At 43.6% G+C, this 11,887-nt stretch overlaps 1 protein-coding gene across 1 annotated transcript in view; it reads right to left on the bottom strand.

The window, feature by feature from the left end:
• LOC123764050 (uncharacterized) overlaps nt 1-11,887 on the bottom strand; it is a 112,399-nt gene that overhangs the window by 48,737 nt on the left and 51,775 nt on the right. Inside the window, exons 4-5 of the mRNA XM_069339533.1 lie at nt 7,134-7,383; nt 5,169-5,242 (exon numbers count right to left, since the gene is read on the bottom strand). Of these exons, the coding sequence (XP_069195634.1) occupies nt 5,169-5,242; nt 7,134-7,383 (324 nt within the window). The remainder of the gene's footprint in view (nt 1-5,168; nt 5,243-7,133; nt 7,384-11,887) is intronic.

Consider the following 11,887-nt stretch of genomic DNA (forward strand, 5'->3'; position numbering starts at 1 on the left):
CTAGGGAGTGAGTTCCATAGACTGGGTCCCTTTATTTACATAGTGTTTACACAGATTAAGTTTGACTCTGGGGATATCAAAGAGATATTTATTTCTGGTGTGGTGATAATGGGTCCTATGACATCTGTCCTGGGAGAGTTTCAGAGCAGGATTTGCATTTAAGAACAGAGTTTTGTAAATGTAGTTGACACAAGAGAATGTGTGGAGGGAGTTTATGTTTAGCATGTTTAGGGATTTAAACAGGAGAGCTGTGTGTTATCTGAAAGCAAAATTTGTTATTGTTCTGATAGCAGATTTTTGTTGGGTGATGATGGGCTTGAGGTGGTTTGCAGTGGTTGAGCCCCATGCACAGAGACCAAGCCCCCGAGTAGGACTGTGTTGGAAGACCAGGTCCTGTAGCCCCTGCTGCATTGGGCCCCGACGACCTCACTACTCCCCTCAGCTCCACTCCCTCCTCTGCGGTAGGGTCGAGTCCCCAGCCCCCAGTGGTGACCACCTCGTCCCCTGGCACGGCTTCGTCTCTCATTGTGACTACTGCGCCTTTTACCCCCCCTCTCTCTCTCTGGGGGTTCTCAACGCCATTCTCGCCACGGCCACACTCGCACGATCCCTTCCCGTAATACTACTTACAACGCCTTGTTTGTGACAAACATACTGTAACAAACACACTGTGACAAACACACTGTAACAAACACACTGTGACAAACACACTGTGACAAACACACTGTGATAAACACACTGTAACAAACACACTGTGATAAACACACTGTAACAAACACACTGTGACAAACACACTGTGACAAACACACTGTGATAAACACACTGTGACAAACACACTGTAACAAACACACTGTGACAAACACACTGTAACAAACACACTGTGACAAACACACTGTAACAAACACACTGTGACAAACACACTGTAACAAACACACTGTGACAAACACACTGTGATAAACACACTGTGACAAACACACTGTGATAAACACACTGTGACAAACACACTGTGATAAACACACTGTGATAAACACACTGTGATAAACACACTGTGATAAACACACTGTGACAAACACACTGTGATAAACACACTGTGACAAACACACTGTGACAAACACACTGTAACAAACACACTGTGACAAACACACTGTGATAAACACACTGTGACAAACACACTGTGATAAACACACTGTGACAAACACACTGTGACAAACACACTGTGATAAACACACTGTGACAAACACACTGTGACAAACACACTGTGATAAACACACTGTGACAAACACACTGTGATAAACACACTGTGATAAACACACTGTGACAAACACACTGTGACAAACACACTGTGATAAACACACTGTGACAAACACACTGTGATAAACACACTGTGATAAACACACTGTGATAAACACACTGTGACAAACACACTGTGATAAACACACTGTGACAAACACACGGACAAACACACGGACAAACACACGGACACACAGTGACAAACACAAGGACAAACTGTGACAAACACAAGGACAAACTGTGACAAACACAAGGACAAACAGTGACAAACACAAGGACAAACAGTGACAAACACACGGACAAACTGTGACAAACACACGGACAAACAGTGACAAACACAAGGACAAACAGTGACAAACACAAGGACAAACTGTGACAAACACACGGACAAACTGTGACAAACACAAGGACAAACTGTGACAAACACACGGACAAACTGTGACAAACACAAGGACAAACTGTGACAAACACACGGACAAACTGTGACAAACACACGGACAAACTGTGACAAACACACGGACAAACTGTGACAAACACACGGACAAACTGTGACAAACACACGGACAAACAGTGACAAACACACGGACAAACTGTGACAAACACATGGACAAACTGTGACAAACACACGGACAAACTGTGACAAACACAAGGACAAACTGTGACAAACACAAGGACAGTGACAAACACACGGACAAACTGTGACAAACACACCGACAAACTGTGACAAACACAAGGACAAACAGTGACAAACACACGGACAAACTGTGACAAACACAAGGACAAACAGTGACAAACACACGGACAAACTGTGACAAACACACGGACAAACTGTGACAAACACAAGGACAAACTGTGACAAACACAAGGACAAACTGTGACAAACACACGGACAAACTGTGACAAACACACGGACAAACTGTGACAAACATAAGGACAAACAGTGACAAACACAAGGACAAACACACGGACAAACTGTGACAAACACACGGACAAACTGTGACAAACACAAGGACAAACAGTGACAAACACACGGACAAACTGTGACAAACACACGGACACACTGTGACAAACACAAGGACAAACTGTGACAAACACAAGGACAAACTGTGACAAACACACGGACAAACTGTGACAAACACACGGACAAACACAAGGACAAACAGTGACAAACACACGGACAAACTGTGACAAACACACGGACAAACTGTGACAAACACAAGGACAAACAGTGACAAACACACGGACAAACTGTGACAAACACAAGGACAAACTGTGACAAACACAAGGACAAACAGTGACAAACACAAGGACAAACAGTGACAAACACAAGGACAAACTGTGACAAACACACGGACAAACTGTGACAAACACACTGTGACAAACACAAGGACAAACAGTGACAAACACAAGGACAAACAGTGACAAACACAAAGACAAACAGTGACAAACACAAGGACAAACTGTGACAAACACACGGACAAACTGTGACAAACACAAGGACAAACTGTGACAAACACAAGGACAAACAGTGACAATCACAAGGACAAACAGTGACAAACACAAGGACAAACTGTGACAAACACAAGGACAAACAGTGACAAACACAAGGACAAACTGTGACAAACACAAAGACAAACTGTGACAAACACACGGACAAACTGTGACAAACACATGGACAAACAGTGACAAACACACGGACAAACTGTGACAAACACAAGGACAAACACACGGACACACTGTGACAAACACACGGACAAACTGTGACAAACACAAGGACAAACTGTGACAAACACAAGGACAAACAGTGACAAACACACGGACAAACTGTGACAAACACAAGGACAAACTGTGACAAACACAAGGACAAACAGTGACAAACACACGGACAAACTGTGACAAACACAAGGACAAACACACGGACACACTGTGACAAACACACGGACAAACTGTGACAAACTCAAGGACAAACTGTGACAAACACAAGGACAAACTGTGACAAACACAAGGACAAACTGTGACAAACACAAGGACAAACTGTGACAAACACAAGGACAAACTGTGACAAACACAAGGACAAACTGTGACAAACACAAGGACAAACTGTGACAAACACAAGGACACACTGTGACAAACACAAGGACAAACTGTGACGAACACAAGGACAAACAGTGACAAACACAAGGACAAACAGTGACAAACACAAGGACAAACTGTGACAAACACACGGACAAACTGTGACAAACACACTGTGACAAACACAAGGACAAACAGTGACAAACACAAGGACAAACAGTGACAAACACAAGGACAAACAGTGACAAACACAAGGACAAACTGTGACAAACACACGGACAAACTGTGACAAACACAAGGACAAACTGTGACAAACACAAGGACAAACTGTGACAAACACAAGGACAAACAGTGACAAACATAAGGACAAACAGTGACAAACACAAGGACAAACTGTGACAAACACAAGGACAAACTGTGACAAACACAAGGACAAACAGTGACAAACACAAGGACAAACTGTGACAAACACACGGACAAACTGTGACAAACACAAGGACAAACTGTGACAAACACAAGGACAAACTGTGACAAACACACGGACACACTGTGACAAACACAAGGACAAACAGTGACAAACACAAGGACAAACAGTGACAAACACAAGGACAAACTGTGACAAACACAAGGACACACTGTGACAAACACACGGACACACTGTGACAAACACAAGGACAAACTGTGACAAACACACGGACACACTGTGACAAACACACGGACACACTGTGACAAACACATGGACACTCTGTGACAAACACAAGGACAAACTGTGACAAACACAAGGACAAACTGTGACAAACACAAGGACAAACTGTGACAAACACAAGGACAAACTGTGACAAACACACGGACACACTGTGAGAAACACACGGACACACTGTGACAAACACAAGGACAAACTGTGACAAACACAAGGACAAACTGTGACAAACACACGGACACACTGTGACAAACACAAGGACAAACTGTGACAAACACAAGGACACACTGTGACAAACACACGGACACACTGTGACAAACACACGGACAAACTGTGACAAACACACGGACAAACTGTGACAAAGACAAGGACAAACTGTGACAAACACACGGACAAACTGTGACAAACACACGGACAAACAGTGACAAACACACTGACAAACACACGGACAAACTCTGACAAACACACGGACTAACAGTGACAAACACACGGACAAACACATGGACCGAGAACATTTTATAATACTGTGACTAATGTTTTGTCTTGTTATTAACAACAACACTTACCGGGTTATCTAAGATAAGGATGAATGGATGGAGCGACGACAACACTTACCGGGTTATCTAAGATAAGGATGAATGGATGGAGCGACAACAACACTTACCGGGTTATCTAAGATAAGGATGAATGGATGGAGCGACAACAACACTTACCGGGTTATCTAAGATAAGGATGAATGGATGGAGCGACAACAACACTTACCGGGTTATCTAAGATAAGGATGAATGGATGGAGCGACAACAACACTTACCGGGTTATCTAAGATAAGGATGAATGGATGGAGCGACAACAACACTTACCGGGTTATCTAAGATAAGGATGAATGGATGGAGCGACAACAACACTTACCGGGTTATCTAAGATAAGGATGAATGGATGGAGCGACAACAACACTTACCGGGTTATCTAAGATAAGGATGAATGGATGGAGCGACAACAACACTTACCGGGTTATCTAAGATAAGGATGAATGGATGGAGCGACAACAACACTTACCGGGTTATCTAAGATAAGGATGAATGGATGGAGCGACAACAACACTTACCGGGTTATCTAAGATAAGGATGAATGGATGGAGCGGACATTCTTCTTGCCAATCCTGACCACAGTTCTCACATCCTGAAATATATCTATATAATACAAACTAAACTTTTTAAATACTCTACTACTGAGATTATATATATATATATATATATATATATATATATATATATATATATATATATATATATATATATATATATATATGTATATATATATATATATATAATTTCTACATTCTTGTAATTTTACAAAATATTCTGTACACATTATAATATATTTTTCCACAAGTGGGTATAAGAGTAGACATGTTGAGCCTCGTGTTAGCAGGCTGAGAACTTTCCCTTCCCACACCTCATGGTAAACACTACTAGTTTTCCCTGGAACATGACCCCTCAACTGGTTAACAACCAGGGACACAATTACTGCTGAGCGAACAGTCAAATACATAACGATTGTTGCCCAGTCAATCCTCCTTGGCTAAGGTAAGTAATTACCAAGAGAAAGTGCTAAGCCAGTATGACTATAGAGCACATGGAAGGGATATGAGAATGGAGTCTAGGAATGGTGCCCAACCACTTGGGCAACTGGGGATCGAACGCTGACCCTGCAAAAAAAGCCAGTCCACAATTTTACAGACAAGTCCAAGTGAATAGACGGGAGCAGTAGACCGTAAGTTTATCTACAGTAACACGTGAAGGATGGGAGCAGTAGACCGTAAGTTTATCTACAGTAACACGTGAAGGACGGGAGCAGTAGACCGTAAGTTTATCTACAGTAACACGTGAAGGATAGGAGCAGTAGACCGTAAGTTTATCTACAGTAACACGTGAAGGACGGGAGCAGTAGACCGTAAGTTTATCTACAGTAACACGTGAAGGACGGGAGCAGTAGACCGTAAGTTTATCTACAGTAAACACGTGAAGGATGGGAGCAGTAGACCGTAAGTTTATCTACAGTAACACGTGAAGGATGGGAGCAGTAGACCGTAAGTTTATCTACAGTAACACGTGAAGGATGGGAGCAGTAGACCGTAAGTTTATCTACAGTAACACGTGAAGGACGGGAGCAGTAGACCGTAAGTTTATCTACAGTAACACGTGAAGGACGGGAGCAGTAGACCGTAAGTTTATCTACAGTAACACGTGAAGGACGGGAGCAGTAGACCGTAAGTTTATCTACAGTAACACGTGAAGGACGGGAGCAGTAGACCGTAAGTTTATCTACAGTAACACGTGAAGGACGGGAGCAGTAGACCGTAAGTTTATCTACAGTAAACACGTGAAGGACGGGAGCAGTAGACCGTAAGTTTATCTACAGTAACACGTGAAGGACGGGAGCAGTAGACCGTAAGTTTATCTACAGTAACACGTGAAGGACGGGAGCAGTAGACTGTAAGTTTATCTACAGTAACACGTGAAGGACGGGAGCAGTAGACCGTAAGTTTATCTACAGTAACACGTGAAGGACGGGAGCAGTAGACCGTAAGTTTATCTACAGTAACACGTGAAGGACGGGAGCAGTAGACCGTAAGTTTATCTACAGTAACACGTGAAGGACGGGAGCGTAAGTATGAACTATCTCCTGCAGCAGTAACGTGTACAGTGTTGTGGTTATTGTTAACGTGAGACATACGAGACTCAACCTTCACTTCCCTGTGTGTATGAACTATCTCCTACAGCAGTAACGTGTACAGTGTTGTGGTTATTGTTAACGTGAGACATACGAGACTCAACCTTCACTTCCCTGTGTGTATGAACTATCTCCTACAGCAGTAACGTGTACAGTGTTGTGGTTATTGTTAACGTGAGACATACGAGACTCAACCTTCACATCCCTGTGTGTATGAACTATCTCCTGCAGCAGTAACGTGTACAGTGTTGTGGTTATTGTTAACGTGAGACATACGAGACTCAACCTTCACTTCCCTGTGTGTATGAACTATCACCATAAACTGTTGCAACATTACCTGCTATGGAAGATGTATTATACAAGCCAGTTACAGAGACTGGCTGACAACTTGCAAGTACACGTTCTTCATTCCTGGAATGTCCGGCAGTAAAATGTGATTTTTTAAAGCGTTTTACTGTAGAGTTGTTCATGTGATCACTGTCGTCAGAGGTCATCAACATGTTCCCATGGTGCACATGTTCTGCCTTGTGTGGTGACTTCATTCTTAGTGATGCTGCCTCACAACTGTCGTCTTCTGTCGGCACAACCTGCAAAAATACCAAGTGATCAACTCTGCCATCTGGCAAGACGTGCAACATGTCACACAAATTGTTGCTGTTAAGTAACTTTGGCGATACTGCACAGTAACACACTTGGGTAAATCATTTAACACTATGCAGTACCACAATGTTATGTCATTGTTGACAGGCAAGGTTTAGTTCACTTTGATGTTTGTTAAACAATGTGTGTGTACCTACCTACATGTTGATTACCTATTGAAGGTTCTGGGGACCACTGTCACCTTGAGGTTACCTTGAGGTGCTTCCGGGGCTTAGCGTCCCCGCGGCCCGGTCGTCGACCAGGCCTCCTGGTTGCCGGACTGATCAACCAGGCTGTTGGACGCGGTTGCTCGCAGCCTGACGTATGAGTCACAGCCTGGTTGATCAGGTATCCTTTGGAGGTGCTTATCCAATTCTCTCTTGAACACTGTGAGGGGTCGGCCAGTTATGCCCCTTATGTGTAGTGGAAGCGTGTTGAACAGTCTCGGACCTCTTATGTTGATAGAGTTCTCTCTCAGAGTACCTGATGCACCTCTGCTTTTCAACAGGGGTATTATGCACATCCTGCCATGTCTTCTGGTCTCATGTGATGTTATTTCCGTGTACAGGTTTGGGACCAGCCCCTCTAATATTTTCCCTCTAATATTGTAAATTATTATGTACCTCTCCCACCTGCGCTCAAGAGAGTACAGTTTTAGGCTCTTTAGTCGGTCCCAATAGTTAAGATGTTTTACTGAGTGGATTCTAGCAGTAAAGGATCTCTGCACGCTCTCCAGGTCAGCAATTTCTCCAGCTTTGAAAGGGGCTGTCATTGTGCAGCAGTACTCCACTCTAGAGAGCACAAGCGTTTTGAAAAGTGTCATCATCGGTATAGCATCTCTAGTGTGAAAAGTTCTTGTTATCCAACCTGTCATTTTTCTTGCAGTTGTGACGGCTACTTTATTGTGTTCTTTAAAGGTAAGGTCTTCCAACATGAGTACACCCAGATCCTTTACATTGCCTTTTCGTTCTATGTTATGATTTGCCTGAGTTTTGCACGTGGTTTCCGTTTACATATTTTCCATACCCACCATAGTGGGTATGGTTCACTTTTATACTGCCGCTCCCACTTGTTGTGCAACTTGTAGTGAATGATGGAGTCTGACTCCAGGGTCCTTTTCTTCATCTGTCTGTTGTAAGGTTGTGTTGTCAGTTTGGTAGTTGTGACGTGGACTGTTGTGCCCCACATGCAAGGTCTGGCATTTATTGTTTGGTAGTTGTGACGTAAACTGCTGTGCCCCACATGCAAGGTCTGGCATTTATTGTTTGGTAGTTGTGACGTGGACTGTTGTGTCCCACATGCAAGGTCTGGCATTTATTGTTTGGTAGTTGTGACGTGGACTGTTGTGCCCCACATGCAAGGTCTGGCATTTATTGTTTGGTAGTTGTGACGTGGACTGTTGTGCCCCACATTATGCCCCACATTCTCTCCAGGAGCGTGAGGATGTGTGATGACAAGCTGGTCGGGCGGTAGTGTTCTGCCCAGCTCTTAATGCCTTGTCTTTACAAGATTGTTCACTGTGAGATGTTGTATGATTCCTTCCCTTAGGATTCTCTCCAGGAGCTTGAGCATGTGTTATGGCAAGCTGGTCGGGCGGTAGTGTTCTGCCCAGCTCTTAATGCCTTGTCTTTACAAGATTGTTCACTGTGAGATGTTGTATGATTCCTTCCCTTAGGATTCTCTCCAGGAGCTTGAGGATGAGTGATGGCAAGCTGGTCGGGCGGTAGTGTTCTACCCAGCTCTTAATGCCTTGTCTTTATAAGATTGTTCACTGTGAGATGTTGTATGATTCCTTCCCTTAGGATTCTCTCCAGGAGCTTGAGGATGAGTGATGGCAAGCTGGTCGGGCGGTAGTGTTCTGCCCAGCTCTTAATGCCTTGTCTTTACAAGATTGTTCACTGTGAGATGTTGTATGATTCCTTCCCTTAGGATTCTCTCCAGGAGCGTGAGGATGTGTGATGACAAGCTGGTCGGGCGGTAGTGTTCTGCCCAGCTCTTAATGCCTTGTCTTTACAAGATTGTTCACTGTGAGATGTTGTATGATTCCTTCCCTTAGGATTCTCTCCAGGAGCTTGAGGATGTGTTATGGCAAGCTGGTCGGGCGGTAGTGTTCTGCCCAGCTCTTAATGCCTTGTCTTTACAAGATTGTTCACTGTGAGATGTTGTATGATTCCTTCCCTTAGGATTCTCTCCAGGAGCTTGAGGATGTGTGATGACAAGCTGGTCGGGCGGTAGTTTTCTGCCCAGCTCTTAATGCCTTGTCTTTACAAGATTGTTCACTGTGAGATGTTGTATGATTCCTTCCCTTAGGATTCTCTCCAGGAGCTTGAGGATGTGTTATGGCAAGCTGGTCGGGCGGTAGTGTTCTGCCCAGCTCTTAATGCTTTGTCTTTACAAGATTGTTCACTGTGAGATGTTGTATGATTCCTTCCCTTAGGATTCTCTCCAGGAGCTTGAGGATGTGTGATGGCAAGCTGGTCGGACGGTAGTGTTCTGCCCAGCTCTTAATGCCTTGTCTTTACAAGATTGTTCACTGTGAGATGTTGTATGATTCCTTCCCTTAGGATTCTCTCCAGGAGCTTGAGGATGTGTGATGGCAAGCTGGTCGGGCGGTAGTGTTCTGCCCAGCTCTTAATGCCTTGTCTTTACAAGATTGTTCACTGTGAGATGTTGTATGATTCCTTCCCTTAGGATTCTCTCCAGGAGCTTGAGGATGTGTTATGGCAAGCTGGTCGGGCGGTAGTGTTCTGCCCAGCTCTTAATGCCTTGTCTTTACAAGATTGTTCACTGTGAGATGTTGTATGATTCCTTCCCTTAGGATTCTCTCCAGGAGCTTGAGGATGTGTTATGGCAAGCTGGTCGGGCGGTAGTGTTCTGCCCAGCTCTTAATGCCTTGTCTTTACAAGATTGTTCACTGTGAGATGTTGTATGATTCCTTCCCTTAGGATTCTCTCCAGGAGCTTGAGGATGTGTGATGACAAGCTGGTCGGGCGGTAGTGTTCTGCCCAGCTCTTAATGCCTTTTTTATAAATATGGGAAACATTTGTATATTTCCAATCCAGGGGAACTATCCCTTGGTCCAGGGATTTTCTGAACAGTAGTTTCAGTGGCATGCATAATGCGTCTGTCAGTTTCTTTACAACTTTAGATTGAAATCCCTCCACACCTGGGGCTTTAGAGTCTTTTATTTTGTCAATGTTCTTCCTGACTGTGTCTCAGGTAATGGGTATATATATCCGTTAATTAACTCTCTTCACCTCCTTCAAACATTTGTGTGGGTGATGGGATGAAGCGACAAAACTCCCACACAGGGAATAGCTCAACTGACAGCTGAAGCTTACAAGGTCTGCTTGAAGCACGTACCTGTGAGGAGGGGCAGAAAGAGGACCACTCTAGAAAGAGAACGGAGACGACTGTACAGGAGAAGGAAAAAAATAACGGAAATGCTTCGGCAGACACAACTATCACAAGCAAGGAAAACAAGCCTAAGCAGGGAGATTGAGGAAATAGAACAAACGTTGAAGCGATCATATGAGTCTGAGGAAATGGAATTGGAACAGAAAGCTATACAAGAGATAAGGAAAAATCCGAAATATTTTTTCACATACGCAAAATCAAAATCCAAAACCTCGACCAGTATTGGACCGTTAATTACAAATGAAGGTACGTACACAGAGGACAACAAAGAGATTAGTGAAATTCTAAGAAGCCAGTATGAGGCTATGTTTAGCACACCAATAAACAACATGAAAGTTGATGACCCAGACAGCTTCTTTATGAATGACATTCAAGCTGCAGATAATATAACGGATATTACCACAAACTCGGAAGACTTTGAAAGAGAAATTGATAATATGCCCAAGCACTCAGCTCCTGGGCCTGACTCATGGAATTCAATATTCATAAAGAAATGTAAAGTACCAGTAGCGAGAGCACTCAGCGTAATATGGAGAAAGAGCCTGGATACAGGGGAGATACCAGCAGCACTTAAATCTGCAGATATAGCTCCGTTGCACAAGGGGGGGAGTAAAGCCTTGGCAAAAAATTATAGGCCAGTTGCACTAACATCACACATGTTGTGCAACTTGAAAGAGTGTTTGAAAGAGTGATTAGGAATCAAATTTCTAGTTTTATGGAAAACAATGAATTGCACAATCCAGGACAACATGGATTTAGAGCGGGAAGATCCTGTCTGTCACAGTTACTCAACCACTATGACAAAATCACAGAAGCCCTAGAAGAAAAGCAAAATGCAGATGTTGTATACACAGACTTTGCAAAGGCGTTCGACAAATGTGACCATGGGGTGATAGCTCACAAAATGAGGTCAATGGGAATAACTGGAAAAGTAGGACGCTGGATACTCAATTTCCTGTCGAACAGAACACAAAGAGTAACAGTCAATCAGATAAAATCGAGTCCAAGCGATGTTAAAAGCTCTGTACCTCAAGG

The sequence above is a fragment of the Procambarus clarkii genome, chromosome 5 (genome assembly GCF_040958095.1).
Source record: "Procambarus clarkii isolate CNS0578487 chromosome 5, FALCON_Pclarkii_2.0, whole genome shotgun sequence".
In the NCBI taxonomy this organism is placed as follows: Eukaryota; Metazoa; Arthropoda; class Malacostraca; order Decapoda; family Cambaridae; genus Procambarus; species Procambarus clarkii.